This window comes from Leguminivora glycinivorella, chromosome 9 (assembly GCF_023078275.1).
Source record: "Leguminivora glycinivorella isolate SPB_JAAS2020 chromosome 9, LegGlyc_1.1, whole genome shotgun sequence".
NCBI classification, from domain to species: domain Eukaryota; kingdom Metazoa; phylum Arthropoda; class Insecta; order Lepidoptera; family Tortricidae; genus Leguminivora; species Leguminivora glycinivorella.
This window is the reverse complement of record NC_062979.1, coordinates 14,810,734-14,827,420: the sequence shown is the minus strand read 5'-3', so window position 1 is coordinate 14,827,420 and position 16,687 is coordinate 14,810,734. Positions and strand designations below refer to the sequence as shown.

The 16,687-nt window shown below is 35.5% G+C and overlaps 1 protein-coding gene and 1 long non-coding RNA gene across 3 annotated transcripts; both read left to right on the top strand.

The window, feature by feature from the left end:
- The first annotated feature begins 1,008 nt into the window (after positions 1-1,008).
- On the top strand, positions 1,009-8,532 carry LOC125229730. The gene is made up of 2 exons (XR_007177442.1): positions 1,009-2,009; positions 8,424-8,532. It is a non-coding gene; the product is annotated as an uncharacterized LOC125229730 (long non-coding RNA).
- Positions 8,533-9,905: 1,373 nt separating this feature from the next.
- On the top strand, positions 9,906-15,943 carry LOC125229712 (beta-secretase 1-like). Of its 2 annotated transcripts, XM_048134627.1 has the most exons (9): positions 9,906-10,225; positions 10,339-10,458; positions 10,598-10,750; positions 11,109-11,283; positions 11,643-11,884; positions 12,084-12,155; positions 12,765-12,872; positions 13,755-13,871; positions 14,167-15,943. In XM_048134627.1, the coding sequence occupies exons 1-9, from the start codon at positions 10,064-10,066 to the stop codon at positions 14,470-14,472; spliced, it is 1,455 nt and encodes a 484-aa protein (XP_047990584.1). In that variant the 5' UTR covers positions 9,906-10,063; the 3' UTR covers positions 14,473-15,943. The 2 variants fall into 2 exon arrangements, with proteins under 2 accessions (XP_047990584.1, XP_047990585.1); XM_048134628.1 differs by lacking the exon at positions 10,339-10,458.
- The last annotated feature ends 744 nt before the right edge of the window (positions 15,944-16,687 follow it).

The following is a 16,687-nucleotide window of genomic DNA, read 5'->3' as shown; positions in this document are numbered from 1 at the left end:
GTGTTCTGTTGTTTATGAAATATCTCTAATAATCTGTAATGTGTTGATCTATGTGTGGTGTTAATGTACTTGCCTTAGTTGTGTTTATGAGAGACATGTTTGAGAAGTGTACTTTGTAAGAGAATGGTTACAAAGCTTTCATATTGAGTTTGGCTATTATATATGGAATTTTGTATCCTGAATATGCTGAATTAAGTTGATATATCTCAATACATTAGTTGAGATAATAGCAACTATAATGAAAGACAAATGTTGTTAGAAATTGACTTTGTTTACTGATTTACTGCATTATTTGTGTAGTACTTTGGTATGAATATTGATGCACCATAATGGTGACTGGAAAGTATCTTTGAGATACTTTACATATGTATTTAAGTACTACATTTATGTAGTTCAAAGGGAACTAACATGATAATGGTCATGATAATGATAATGGTCATGATAATGATAATGGTCATGATAATGATAATGGTCATGATAATGATAATGGTCATGATAATGATAATGATGATGATGATGAAATAGTTGGAACTGTGATAACTTTAATAAGCAACTTGGAATTAATGATTTCAGTGAGATTTGAGAACCTATAATGGAAAGAATATAACATGAAATTAACCTTGTAATAATACTTGCATAGAACTAAATGTGTGATATTATATAGAGATAATTTAGTGACTTTGTAAGTCATAGTTACCCCTTTTTAATACAGATCTTGAGATGCCAGTCATGCTGACCAGTGTGGAGGCAACGAGGACAGCGGTTAGAGAAAGGCTCTAACAGTCATTCCATACATGCAGTGTAGCCACTGCTAACCAAAGGTATGAATCATTCCTTTGCTTGACTGACGTTTGTACAGATTGAGTTATAATGATAGCAGTTATAGTGATAAATCTTTGGAGATGAATTCAGGCAATTGTTTTAATTCTTTTTGTTCCAAACTTATTCCCCAGAGTTTGGAACAAAATTGGTTGAGTTAGTCTGGGATATTTGGTAGTGGCTGGGAGACGCTGCCAAAATCACAGAAAGAATAAAGTTAAAAGTACATTTCATTTGTTAAAATTCTATTATGGTATCTGAGAAATTGCATAAAGACGTCAGTTCATGGGATGTGTGATTCATATCATTTAAAATTATTTATTTGTGTTCTACATTCATCAATTTAACGAAAAATAGGTTTAACAGGTACTAGAAGAAGCTGATTTGAAATTATTAATGTCATCTAGCGTCGAGTAGAAGTGATAGCCACGAGATGGACACAGAAATTGGCAGCATAGCATTTACGTTATGTGTGTTATAATAAAGATATATTGCTCTTTTATTTAAGCATGAATGTACGAATTGTATACTTATTTTATTGTGATTTCCCTTCATACCAATTATGTGTAGAAATATTGATAAAGAATGTTTGTTTGTTGTTCGACAAAGTGAGGTTGACAATTGGTGCAAGTTTACGAAGTTTGATAAGTACAAGTTTACGAAGTTTGTAGAGCTCAAGTTTACGAGGTTTGTTAGTACTTACAACATTTTATTTTCAAATGCTTATTATAAATTAATAAATATGTTAAACATTAACAAAATTAATACACAAATAAAAGGACAAATAATTGCTTTCTGTAATTATTGGTTCTTAAAACATAAATGAAAAATCGATGTGATCGATAAACACGCATAAAAAACAGTCGATTTCCGAACGTCTGTCTTTGACATATGACATTAAAGGATTGTAAATGTAAATATTGTGACCGGCAAAATATGTGTTTATATAAACAAAGGTAGTGAAATTACTTGCTGATTACCTGAAAATATGACGGGGAGTCCGTTTCTACACAGGGAGGTAGTACCAGGATAAATCTACGCTAATTCTAGCCACTGTGGTCCCAATGCAGACATTCGGTTTTATGGCTCATTGGGAAGCAGGCACAGCAAAGAGGTTTGGGGTTTAATCCCTAGCAAGGACGCCCTTGTGGCGATATGAACGCCCTTGGGGCAAAATGTTGAAAGACTCGGTGAGTGTTGTAAAAGCTTTTAACTACTTTAAAGTCAGGGGATATGAATGATAAAGGCGTTTTGTACATGTTCAGTTTTGCATCTTTTGGCAAATGATAAATGAAATTCCACGCGAATTTGTATTGTACGAGTGTGTTCATCTCAAAATATCTTTACGCACTGAGTATACTCATCATTATAGTGTTATTGTGAATCGCGCTGTTTGACGTCACATAAAATTGAAATATTGATGATTCATCATTTGCAATTTAATCACATAAAAATTCTCTTTATCGTTTCTTAGTAGAAACCCATACTCTGAAGATTAACTACGAAACAACCGCATAATTGACGTCATTTAAAATACTTCTTATTGGAATCAACCATTTTATGCCCATATTAACAAAGCCTGCTTGACCAAGTATCCACATTTGTTAGTAATATAGAGAAGTTAACCACTGACACCAAGTGCACTAATACCATGAGTTAAAAACAAATCAGAACAAAGCGTCATCATTTCATCAAAAATTACACACTATAATAAACCGGTTAAATACTGAACTTTATCAGTATTTTAAAATTGTAAACAAACAAGTACCAATGAAATTTCTAAAGTGACTACCTACCTCACAGCTCGGAAGTGAAGAAGTACTAGCTGAATTTGAAAATGCCTTAATTCTACAATTTAATATAAAGGTGTCTAACATACAATTAAGTAAACTACGGGTTAATAAGCGAAGCAAATTATCTGAGTTTATACTCCACAAGTTTAAGGGAAATGTATTGGACTGGTACCCCTTGATGGGACCAGTTTCATTCTTGTATAAGTCAGTGGGACTGATGTGATGTTGATAAATTAATATACCTAAAGGAGGTATGGAGGACCTCAGTACTAAATTGAACTTCTTCAGTTTTGTTAATTTTCATGTGACCTCGAAAGGAGAGAGAGAGATTCTCTTGCCATTATAACAATATCAAGTTGTTTTCTAAGTTCTTGAGTAGATTTAAACTTACTTAGTTTCACTTCATATATTATATATTCTGGAAACTTTTCTAGGAGTATGAACCTCAAGTGATGATGATCAATATTTCCCTAATGACTGTTAAGAATATGAGATGTTATTGGATCTCATTTATGGTCTTGCGCCAATCTTCAAACCTTTCACTCTGTATAGAGTGGCATAATGGATATTAACCACTTGCTTGGGTTTTCATACCTATTTTTGAGTATATCGACAGCAATCTGATAACTAAGGTTGGTTATCTATACTTCATCACCTATTAAAATTTAGGCTCTCCTTTTTTAAAGAGGCCTTATGACACCAAAAGTGAAAATATAAAATATCAACTTAAATGGAAAGCTAGAAAATTGTGAAAACAATTATTACAGCCTGCCTGTGTGGTGACGGGTTGAGAATTTCACCGCCCCCTTTCTTCCCGTGGGTGTCGTGGAGGGCGACTGTGGGATGTGGGTTGAATTGTGGTGTGGGCGAGAGGTTGGCGGCCTGTCGCTGCAATGCCACGGTTTTATTTTCTTTTAACCCCTTATTGCCGGGAGTGGCCCTGAAGCTTTAGTGGTTTCGTGTGCTCTGCCTACCCCTTTATGGGATACAGGCGTGATTGTATGTATGTATGTATTATTACAGTGATTTTGCCTTATCTATGAGGTCATAAAAAACCGTATAAGAAATTAACAAACAGCTGCTATATTTGTGTTAAAGGAAGACATAGAGAAAAGAATATAATCAAAATCTCAAATGCGTTTATTGCAATACCTTGCAAGGCCTTGTGTCCGAAGCTATGATTTTCAAATAGTAAATAAAACCTGTCAACACCTTACACATACACAGAGAAGGAACCACTGTTTTACAAACAGCTGCATTGTCTGCTATAAAAAGGAATGGAATTGTCAAGAAATAAATGTCACTTATTGAGGGACAGTAGTTCTCAAAGAAGTTATATGACACAAAGAATTGAAAATAAATTATATTTAAGCACAGAACAGAAAATTGGCCTATTTATTTTCATATTTGAAACTGAGCAACAAAAGGAAATTAAAAGTAAACTGATTAGAATTTGCTTGAAAATATAGGTATTAAGATTATTGTTTACCAATATGGTACCAGCAATTACACCAAGTGTATCATGTCCCAGAGAAGATCTGCTTACATATGTGAGCAATTACAATAAAAGGATAAATTTAGTAGATGATAACCCTTTGTCAGATCGTATTGACATACTTATAAGAAGAGATTATTATTCCTCTTTATTTCTTTCTTTCATTATTATTATTATTTGCATCTCCGTTTAAAATTCTCGGGTCTTTCGAGCCCGGTCATTTATTATTATTATTCTTTATGAATACTGAGAAACAGAATTTTCAGAAAATCTATATTAGGCTAGATCTTATCAGGAAAACCTGATCATAAAGACAAAATGACCTGATGGTTTTAACTTACTTTCAGACTCTGTATGAGAATAAATTAACAAAACCTGACCCTACTTTAGATGTTAGGAAATGTAAAAGTACTAGAACTAGAAAAGAACTAGAATCCATTAGTATCACAGATACTTCTAGCACGGATAGAGACGAAGAAACTATTAATAATTAACGAGACCACTACTATTATTAACAACCGCTATACGGTTGGCTAGTTGTGTAATGAGTACCCTACGGGTCTACCTGCAATAGAGAGTCGCACTGCTCATTTATGAAAAAATCCCATGAGACCGATTGAATAAAGAGATTATAGAGTTTGTCCCTAATCACAGCCAGGTAGATTAATTTGGCCCACCATGGAATTTCCTTGAGTGGAAAGGCCATGAGAACTGTACAACGTTTCAGCAGAGGGTAGAGAAGGTAAAAGCTTGATTGAGTCTATAATTATCATGGCCCTCTGATGCTAAAAGATCTCCTCCAACTCGTGGTCAAGTTCAGATGTCATAGAATAACAAATAGCTGATATAGAAAAGGCTTTCTTATAAATCGGACGAAATGAAAAGGATAAGAGATGTGACTAGATTTTATGGCTATAGAACATTAACAAAACGGATTCTATGGATACGAATCCTATGGATCTGGAAAATTCCAGAAATAAACAATAAAGGCACAGTAAAAACCTTAGGTTTGGTTTGTGATATGTGCAAAGATACTTAAATTAAGAACAAATCTAACAAAAATACTTTTACCAAAAGAGAAATACTAAATACCATAGCTTACATCTATGATCCGTGTGGGCTTGCAGCGCCTATCTTTTAACCAGCTAAATTGCTCTTACAATCTTTATGGGTAAATAAAAAATATTAGATGGAACTCTACCTTATTAAAAGAAATTGTAACATACTGGAAAACTATATAACTGTGTAGAGGTAGTAAAAGAAATATGTAGGTATACTTACCTAGAAATATATCCAGGGAAGAAACTTGTCAAATATATGGTTTCACAGACGCATTAGTCAATGCATATTCTGCTATAGTGCATAGAGATACTAACTATAATATATACAGCAAAGGTATTAACTGAAATAGACTGACTCTCATAAGAAATCAAGGATGATTTAAAAATGTCCGTTTAGAACTATGAGGCACCTCAATAGAAAATAGATTAATATAATATGTAAAAAGATATCTCCCAATAAAAAGTGACTAAGTAAACATTTATTAGAGTATAACAGTCAGATTGTTATAGGTGGCAGTCAAACAAGTTACTTGTACTATTTGTAACAAAAGGGATAGAAGAAATGTAAAAGAACAGAAACTTGGATCTGCGTTAATATACCCTCCAAATTGAATCCGGCTGATGTGGCAAAAGGACCGTTAAGTGACATAGAAAAGTTACATTTTTGGCTACTTAAATTGTCCGGAAGTTCTTGTTATATAGCCCATCTAAATGTCTGAGCAATCAGATGATTGACAATTCTTTTTCTGGCGCGGGAGGGTCTCTCGAATTGTGAGAGGTTAAGAATAAACAAGTGAGAGTTCAAGTTAAGGTGGCACCACGTGTTGTGTTGGTGACATAGTATGTACAAATTAAGAAAAAATCAAGAGAACAGAGAGACTCAGAAAGTTGATCGTATATCAAAATTAATTACAGAAATAAATGGGCAATGTAGAGTGGCCAAAGCAAATTAGGTAATACTATATTTATAGGATATATAGCACATTTGTGTCCTTGAGATAGGAGAATCAATGGTGTCTGTGGATCCTGCAAAGGATATATTAAATGATAAACATTCTATGAGGAAGAAGTGATGGATCTTGATATAGAAGTAGATATACCGGTTCAAAGAGAAGATGTGAAACATAATGGAAAATAGATCAAAGGAAGAGATAGTGGATAATAACATACTAAGTACTCAGAGATAAAATAAGGTGGATATAGGCTTAAGTAGAAGGCATCAATGAAACAGAAATCATGTATACCTCTGAAAATATGTCAGAGTGATTTGCACAAGATGGCATAGAGTCAGTGACGCCTAGAGATGAGAGACAAAAGAGAGCAACAGCGGTCCAAGCAATTGGAGAAGATCAAAGAGTGGTCCCGCCACTTGTTGCTCACACTAACTCCTTTTCATTAAACTTTCGTCGTCGGGTGTGTCGCGACGTTTCGCGAGTTACCTGGCAACACTACCAACTGAACGAAACAACCTCCATTCAAACCAGTAAAAACCTGTTTGTCACTTTATGGCGTGTTGAATTTAATTATGTAAATTAATATTCGAATCAGTGCTCATCAAGGGGAGCTGAGTCACCAAAGAAAGCTAAGTGGTGTTTTTTATCTCTTGATAAAAGAGGAGTTATTCTCCCAAAACGTTCTCGTATATTTAACCTAAAACTAACTTTTCATGATTGAATATTATTGCTATGCATTATTACAAAGTTTACGATGATGGTGTTTCCGTTATGGATGATATATTGAAATGAGTGTGGCAGGGAGTTGTTACACGTTTATGCATATAAAGATCATGTAGTTAACATGATTGCATCACAAAATGGCGCATGTTGAATGCGGGAAAGAGCCAACGTGGCTGTAAGTCAGCGCGGCCCCAACGAGTTTGGGACCAGGCATCGGGTAGCCCTGATGCTGGTATGACCGCCACCGGGGGCTGGGGGTGCGGTCCAGCCTTAGTAATTGTGCTATCTATTTAATATGAGGAAAGTTATGAGTTTGGCTGGGGTTGGAGTCGCGCCCCAGGCCTTGGTAAACGCCAGTGAGTTTGTGAGACCTGGCCGCTGACACCTGAAGGCCATGGGTTCACGCATCCTCTGGGAGGACCCCCAAGATGGTGATCACTGTAAGGGCCCTCGGGCATGTGTACAGACTAGCGCTACTCTGAGAGGGTTGACGAACCTTCATACACATTTTGGGTCTAATAATGATATTTGTCAGGCGTTGGCCACTAGTGTGGAGCGTTGTGACATACCATGTAAATGTATAGCTTTAAGTTTGTATATTGTGTCTAAGAAAATGTATGATTTGATAAAGATGGATTTGGTAATGTGCCAGATGAAAGAACTACCTGATTTCCCTATGGGTTTTTCATGTGTTGGTTAAATTCATGTTTATGAAAGTAATTACTGATATGATAATGTGGTTTATGAAACACCTATGATTTACCTAAAAGTGGCTTTGATAATGTGGTTACCACAGAGAGGTTCTGTGGCTTATGAAACATCTATGATGTAACTATAAGTGGCTTTGATAATATGTGTACGACAGAGGTGTTCTGTTGTTTATGAAATATCTCTAATAATCTGTAATGTGTTGATCTATGTGTGGTGTTAATGTACTTGCCTTAGTTGTGTTTATGAGAGACATGTTTGAGAAGTGTACTTTGTAAGAGAATGGTTACAAAGCTTTCATATTGAGTTTGGCTATTATATATGGAATTTTGTATCCTGAATATGCTGAATTAAGTTGATATATCTCAATACATTAGTTGAGATAATAGCAACTATAATGAAAGACAAATGTTGTTAGAAATTGACTTTGTTTACTGATTTACTGCATTATTTGTGTAGTACTTTGGTATGAATATTGATGCACCATAATGGTGACTGGAAAGTATCTTTGAGATACTTTACATATGTATTTAAGTACTACATTTATGTAGTTCAAAGGGAACTAACATGATAATGGTCATGATAATGATAATGGTCATGATAATGATAATGGTCATGATAATGATAATGGTCATGATAATGATAATGGTCATGATAATGATAATGATGATGATGATGAAATAGTTGGAACTGTGATAACTTTAATAAGCAACTTGGAATTAATGATTTCAGTGAGATTTGAGAACCTATAATGGAAAGAATATAACATGAAATTAACCTTGTAATAATACTTGCATAGAACTAAATGTGTGATATTATATAGAGATAATTTAGTGACTTTGTAAGTCATAGTTACCCCTTTTTAATACAGATCTTGAGATGCCAGTCATGCTGACCAGTGTGGAGGCAACGAGGACAGCGGTTAGAGAAAGGCTCTAACAGTCATTCCATACATGCAGTGTAGCCACTGCTAACCAAAGGTATGAATCATTCCTTTGCTTGACTGACGTTTGTACAGATTGAGTTATAATGATAGCAGTTATAGTGATAAATCTTTGGAGATGAATTCAGGCAATTGTTTTAATTCTTTTTGTTCCAAACTTATTCCCCAGAGTTTGGAACAATAAGAGTAAATACCATGCAAGAAAAAAGATTGGTCACCCTAGTCGTAAAACCACACATAGCATTATTTTTCTTTAAAGGTCATATTTATCGTTCTAAACCTATTCGTGGGAATTTTGATATAATTTGAGACAATGAAAACAATATAATGATAAGAACTAACCAAGATTACAAGCAAAATAGAAGAAAATTTATTGCCAGTGAGGTTTATGAACATTTTGGTAAAATAAGTACTTACTTGTGAAATTTTACGTCGGATTTCGGTTTCCATTTACTTCCACAATGGTTCACTATGCAATACATAGCTCAGAACTTAAGTAAATCGTCGAAAAACGTTTATTTTGCAAAATAAATCTCTGAATCGGTGAATGAATTTTGACAATTCTGACATATCGGGCATATTTTTTTATTATTAGTGTTCCCATAGTACGCAGGAGGTAAATACCGGAGAAATAAGGTTTTTGATTGAGTTTTTTTTTGTATAATACAAAGAAAAGTAAGTCAATTTGATTGAAGAATGTTTTATACGTTTTTTTTTATTAACTTATCTGGCAATACATCACAGTGTTGGAATGAGATAGAACATAGGAGTAAAGGTGAATGAACCTGGCTTCAACTCATTGGTCGGCACGCACTATCCAGAGATATATATAAAATTCTTGGTAAATACTATGGGAAAATTCGCAACTTCGTACTGCTCTAACTCCTAAATAAGTAGGTTTTTCAAACAACTTCATTCTATAAAAGATGCTTATTTTAATGCAATCTTTCATGTTTTTAAATTACAAACACTCAAAAATAATAAACACGGGCGCGCCATCTGTCGCAGCTGTGGTGCTTTACTCAGGCCACACGCTACAACCATACCGAGCGCATCGATCAGCCGCTTAGTTCCGACGCGCGCCAATAGATGGCGCTTAAGCTATATTGGGAAACGGGACAATGGCGTCATCTTTTTCGTGCATGCTGCCCGTAGTAACGAGTTATTAGACGTTATCACGTCAAAAAAACTATGAGTTGTGACTCGGACAAATCGAATGCGAAATTCAATACATTGTCGTCAACTGAGTTAAAAAGACTGCATTAAATTGATCATATTTATGTAAATGTAATTTAAAATCACTTTGTTATTGTCACAAGGTCTATGGAGCCCAATGACTGTAAGACTAATGTTGCCATAAATCAATTTTGAAACTACAAGCTAAACGTCAACTGTCAAAACACTTAGGGAGTTTGGTTTGGCACAGGGATTTGTGCTATAATTTCTATAAATAAACAAAGTCCACGGTGATTTTGGGTCTTTGTTAGCGTTTAATATGGTGTACAAATTAATTAAATTATGCTCTATAACTTAAGAAGAGGGGACTGAGACCTCTCATTCGATATTTCATGAGATTATGTTCAATTAGTGCAAAGATGATGCGAAATACAGTTTACGGTTTTCTGGTGCTCGTTTCTTTGAGTTATACACTTGGTGAAGAGTTCAATCTCTTCGGAGACGCAGGTCAAGCATATTCTGTAGAAGTCAACTTAGGTCATCCACCACAAAAGGTAAATAAAATGAAGTAAAGCTAAAGCTGTATTTGTATTTGAACTGTATAAAAAATAAGTGTTATTGAATTGAAAATGTAAAATCACAGTACAATTATGTCATGTCCTTTCAGTTTAATTTACTAGTCGATACAGGCAGCACTACATTGGCTATAGCATCGCAAGTTCGTCAAGGGGGCAAGTCATTCTTCAAGGCAAATGAGTCTACTACTATTTGGGACAGTGGCAAACAAGTATGGTTTTATATGTTATTACTATTTATATAAATGTATTCTTTTTAAAGTATGGGTGCTAAGACTGAGCAAGGAAGTGAGTTGTCATATTAGCAATAAGGTTTCACAAAGTTCCACTATTTTTTGTTTAATATTACAGGTACAGGCTAAATACTCCCAAGGGATGTGGGTTGGGCACCTGGCTTCAGATTGGGTGCAGTTCCCATCACTGTCTAACATCCCCGAAGTGAGAACAGACTTGGCGCTTATTACCGAAAGCCATAAATTCTTCATGAATGGGTCTGGGTGGCAGGTATATCTTAGATAATAAATGATATTTTGATACTAATTACTTAACTTTGTTTGTAAAACATCTAAAATCATCATTTTAACTCTTGAAGTTTTAGATATAAAAACTATTGTTAATTGTTGAAAAATTACAAAGTTTTAAGAATGAAGGAACTGTTTATTGGTAAAATACAACATCAAAGCACAGCAGATACTTTATCGTAATTTCTATACCTACTAAAAAGAATATCTGCAAAATGTTTTGTCGAAAAATGAACGTAATTTTTTTTTTAATGAAATTTTTACAATTTTTGGCCTCTGTTTTTTAATTCTTTTTAGTTATCTATTAATAAGTAGTAATGTAATTTAAGATTTGTGTGTAGGGTCTTCTAGGCCTGGCATACCTACCTGTGGGAGCTTGGGGTGAGAATGTTGTGGTCGAGTCCTGGTTAGACTCCGTGGACCGCACTCTCAAGAAACCTATTTCCTTCCAACTCAAGCTGTGTGGGGTTCTAAATGCTACTAATGCAACTCATTATGGGAATTTCAAAATGCTTGGTAAGTTAAGATTGGAAATCTGCCTTGCATTAGTTGGGTTTTCTTAATGTTTTATAAAAAGAAGGCTGTCTTAAATGTCAACAAAAGTAGAATTTTGGTGCTTAGACAAAATGCCAATTGTTTGCACTGTATCACACGAGTCTCTGTCCACAAATATGGAAGAGTGATCGAAATATATAAATTGAAATTGAAATTTTGAAATTGAAATTTCTTTATTGCCACAGAAACAAATTAACAATCTAATAACATATCATTTAATAGCCACGGTACAAACATTTGGCATTCTGTCTCGGCCCTATGCTCGAGATTTTTGATCTTTCTCTAATATTTTTATGATGTAACATTTTTGTTCTTTTTAGATGATGCCACAGAAAACAAAAATACCAACCAATCATACCAAACACCTGTTCTCCGTCAGCGCTGGTACGAAGTGGGCGTGTTGTCTGTACGAGTCATCAATACTAATAATAATAACTCGGCTCCTACACAAAGTACTGGGACAGATATCGATAATGAGATATGCTTGAAACTTAATGAAGAGAAGAGCATAGTGGATAGCGGCACTACGAACATTCGGTTGCCTGACACTGTTTTTAGAGAGGTATGGTATGCTTGATTTAAGTCAAGTTAAAATTACTAAAGATTATCATAATATAGAAGAAGATATCAAGCTTACAAGCAAATTATTTAAAACTGGTGCCAAAACCACTGGAGTATACCTACTTTGTCTTATTCCACCTATTTATAATTTTGAATATTTGTTGAATTATTAAGTGGAGAATGTATTTATATTTTTACAGATTGTTGGCCAAATAAGGAATGCAGTTTCTAAGATAAATGTGATTTCAGACGAATTTTGGTACCATGGTGAGGTAAGATAATTCTCATTACTCTTATAAAACCATTCATGGAGCAATTAGTTTCACAAAGCGGAATATATTTGGGATACTGGATAAGAACGCATGCGAGCGTACGGTCACGGACTTTAATTGTTGATCCACTTCTAGCTCACTTTATACTGGACAATTTTATTAATAGTTAAGCTATGACGTTCCAGTGTTTACCGTGTGTCCCTGAGGGCAGCAGATATTAAAATTAAAAATAGTGATTAGAATTAAAATAAATATGTAATGTTAATTTTAAGTCACTAATATAGCTTAAGTGTTATATATATATTATATGTTACTACTAATATTATACGGGCTCTGCCTGAAATAAACAAATTTTATTATTTTTTAAAGTGGTAACTGTAACTGAAATATTTACTAAATATTTAACATGGATATACTTGGACAGGTACAGTCACTTCATCAGATATGCAATTATGCATATCGGAGATACCAATGTTCTCAAAACTTAACTTTGGAACAATTATTACTTAACGTATTGACAATAGAAGCGTGGTTCGGTATTTGGCAGCTCCGATATATTTGATGGCGACTGTAATATGGAAAATATGTATATATTTAAAACGTTTTCAGGCGGGTTGCTGGCCGCAGCCGCAGGAGTGGTCGCTCCCGTGGATCGCGATCGACTTGCTTAGCGTCGACGCGGACAACCAGTATTTCACACTCGAAATACCGCCGCAGGTAACTTTACCTACCTAATGTTTCAAATTATTGGACCCTGTGCGAGATCCAAACCTTAATCATGTGTCTATCTAGCAGCAGCGGCTGATCCATACAAGCCGATTCCCACAGACTTGCCTAAAATTGATTACTAGTAAAGTACCTAATGTAAAGAAAGGTTTGTTTTTGCTCAGTTTTACTTAGCAGAAATTTTCACCAGCCGCCACTGCTATCTAGGCTAGGTTTGGGCCTATTAGGTAAATACCTAGGTACTTGTTTTGAATTTGGTTGCTGAACTGTTCAGGACGAAATTTTGTATAAAAGGAACAGCAACATCTGAGGTAGAGTTGTGCCTGCTCGTTCACTGAAAAGATCGTTACCAACTAGTACGATCTCCGAAGTGTACTTGTTCGTTCTTTTAAGACATTTAGTACACCGACAGAGCGAGAGACAAATTGTGCATACGGCGTACAGTAACGCTCGCTCGTACTAGTCGAGAGCTGATTGGCCGTTTTCGCGCGCTCTCGGTCCGAGTCAGTCGGTTGTAGTTCGGTTGCGGTCGGGTCACACGGATCGCTTTGCTGTCATTGTCACTTCTCGGCTCTTCGCTCCTTTTCCTCCCATTCTGTTGTGTGAGTGTACTAAATGTATTAGAGAGCAGAATCATTTGGGAGTAGTTCGGTCTAGTACAGTGCAGGGAATCGTGTCTTGTACTATTAGTATATGTATCACAAGCCTTATATCAGGCGCAATAAGGTTTTAAGTTTTAATTAATTTCGAAGGAAATTGAGGCCCATAATGACTTTGATCTACGTTTATAGTTGTCTTGTGTAAGTTGTAAAATATATAGTCCAGTTTAACTACGGTTTTCAAAATATTACCTATACATTTCTGTTTTATTAGACATATATGCGAGTGGTGTCGACGGGCGAAGCAGGGACGGACTTTGTGTGCTACAAGCTGGGGCTCGAGGCGGGCCCCGAGACCGTGCTGGGATACACCGCCATGGAGGGACTGCAGGTAACTCAAACTAGACATTTAGAACGGAGCTTAAGTGCCTAATAAGAATACAACAAGGACTACGAGTCAATATATTGGCCGGCGGAAACCAGATTTTGACTCTCTAAATGAAAGCTTTCGTTTTTACTCTAGAAAACCGGTAGACTACCTACTATCGAAAACAATACGAGTTTTGATTTGACTAGCCCGAAAAGTCGTTGGTATTAAAATTCAATTTTTTGGTATTGAAAGCCCTTTCATCTGAAACTCTATACTTCGGCCGGCCACTAACAAAAATGTATCTTATCGATTTCAGGTACTATTCAATAGATCAGCCGGCTGGATCGGCTGGCAAACTTCAAACTGCGGCTCCAACGCTCGCATCACCGGCCCTTACAACGCGTCGACATCCCTCATAGACTCGTGCCAACTACGTCGCCCGGTCTCCGAGACCGCGGTCTCTATTCGCGCGGCGCAGTGGGCCCTGTGCGCGATCTCTATAATAGCTGCTGGGGTGTTAGTGTACCTACTAGCCCCGTGTGTCAAAGCGGTCTGTAGGAAGCCGCTGAGAACGCAACAGATCTCGCTTTCGACGGCGGCTTTGGTGGAACAAGAGACGTGATGGTAACTAAAAAAAAACATGGTCACAAAGTGGTTGTTTAAGTGTGTGATATAGTGTGTTTAAATTATTGTGGCGTTTATCCTCGTGAGATCCGTAGATAAGATTAATGACTTCAATGGAATTTAAATTATTTTTAAGGGAAATAATGTTAAATTTCTTTTGTTTTGTTCGATTTCGGAACAGTAGAAATTCAACCACATTTTTCAGATAGGTACCTACTTAGGTATTATATTTAAAATTCAACCGATCCTCAGGAGATTTTAAGTCACACTACTTTTTACAATTTTAGGTCCTATTTTATGAATATAAACTTAGAGATTAAGTTTACACAATTCAGTCAATGGTGCTTTGTCACCGGCGAGGGCATTACGACGATATTTTTCGTACTAACAACGAGAATTGCTTTCTTTGTCACACGTGTTCAGTAAAATAGTACTGACTGTGAGTAGTATTTATTAATTAGCTAAAATTCTTCCTATTTCTTTATTTATTATTGTAAATGGCCTCATATTAGTCGAAAATCGTTACTTAAATTTTGTTTAAAAATTACGAACCGCGTTTTGAGCGTGTGTTTAAAAGTTATTGTGTGGTTACTGTAAGTAATTTGATTGTGTGACTAAAAGCATGATAGACAAAGAAATATCTAATACGCACAATATGGGGCAATCGAAATGAATTAAGGCAAAGAAATTTATAAAAGTAGTTCGCTGTCCTTTGTTTAACATTGTACTAGTAACAACATTTACTTTTTAATTTTATCACTGCATGCAATTCTGAATACTTAAAATGTAGATGGCGCTGTACCAGGACAAAACATTTAGTTGCGGTATTGAACACGGATTTGGTGCCAAAAATATGTATCGCTGTCTTAATGAAGATATGGTCAAGAAGGAGGTTTACACAAATTTTTGAAACGTCTACCCTGCATTTTTACACGACGGCCCAAAAAAAGAGTGTATTTCTATTTTCCAATGTTTTTTTGTAGAAAGCTATTATTACTATTATTTCTTTGTCTATGATGGTAAAGCAGCTCTAAAAGAGCGCATTTTACTTATAAGTCTGATAATATTAGCTAGTCCTTAGGTAATTGAATTTTAGCACGATCACATTTTAATTCTGTGAATTAAGACCATAACAGTGAGAGTAGTTTTAATTTAAAAAATGTACATTTTCACGATATCTCGATTTTTATGGCACCTAAATGAATTGGTAATATTCCGACCTCCAACAATTTTATTGAAACATTGTAGTTCTAAATATAAAAGACGGAGATACCGTCAAGTGGGGTCATTGGAGACAGGTGGGGTGGGGTAACTATAAGGTAAAGGGGACAAGACTGGTAATTCCTCCTCCTCCTTGCGTTACCCCAAGATTTGGCGTAGGCACTAGTTTTACGAAAGCGACTGCCATCTGACCTTCCAACTCAAAGGGTAACAAGGCTGATGTTTTCCTTCACCGAAAAGCGACTGGCAAATATCAAATGACATTTCGCACATAAGTTCCGAAAGGCTCATTGGTACGAGCCGGGGTTCAAACCTCCGGTTCAAAGGTCGCGACCTCCGGATTCAAAGTCGCACGCTCTTACCACTAGGCCACCAGCGCTTATTCAAGACTGGTAACTATGATTCAAATATTGTAATGAGTACACTTCTATCAGTCAGACTTAATTTTTCCTGTGATTACGTAATTTTACTGACCACTCTTGACCCTGGGGTCAAGTCAAGTCATTACCACGTTTTAGGTTCTAGGTAGAAGGAGGATTTTAGAAGTCGAATTAATGATTGAATATCAACTGAATGTTATGTCGAAGAAAAACTTAAAAAACAATAATTGATTATCCTACTCTTAGTTAGTTAATTTAATAAGTAATGACGCTTTTAGAATTACTTAATTTATACTCGTAGTAGCGATTTCTTAGAATAAGTATTTTGTGAAATTGACCAATTTGTGAAAGGGTAAAAATGTTAACAATAAATCGATTTTTGATTTCAAAATTGTTCATTTCCAATATTTTTAAATGAAAAATAATATTAGGTCCTCGAATCGTTGTACCTAGCCAACGCCACAAACCGATAATATCGATATCGTAGCGATATCTCTCTGTCGCGCCAATTAGGAAGAGCGATAGAGAGACAGCTAGAAATTCGAATCTTTCTCGAAATGTTGAATTACCATTTTTTCAAAAATATACTTTAATTGTAGACCTTGCTGAATT

Coding starts and splice junctions, on each gene's coding strand:
- LOC125229712 (XM_048134627.1), top strand. CDS start 10,064: ATGAGATTATGTTCAATTAGTGCAAAGATGATGCGAAATACAGTTTAC. Junction 10,459..10,597: donor TTTGGGACAGTGGCAAACAA/GTATGGTTTTAT, acceptor TTAATATTACAG/GTACAGGCTAAATACTCCCA. Junction 11,885..12,083: donor CTGACACTGTTTTTAGAGAG/GTATGGTATGCT, acceptor ATATTTTTACAG/ATTGTTGGCCAAATAAGGAA.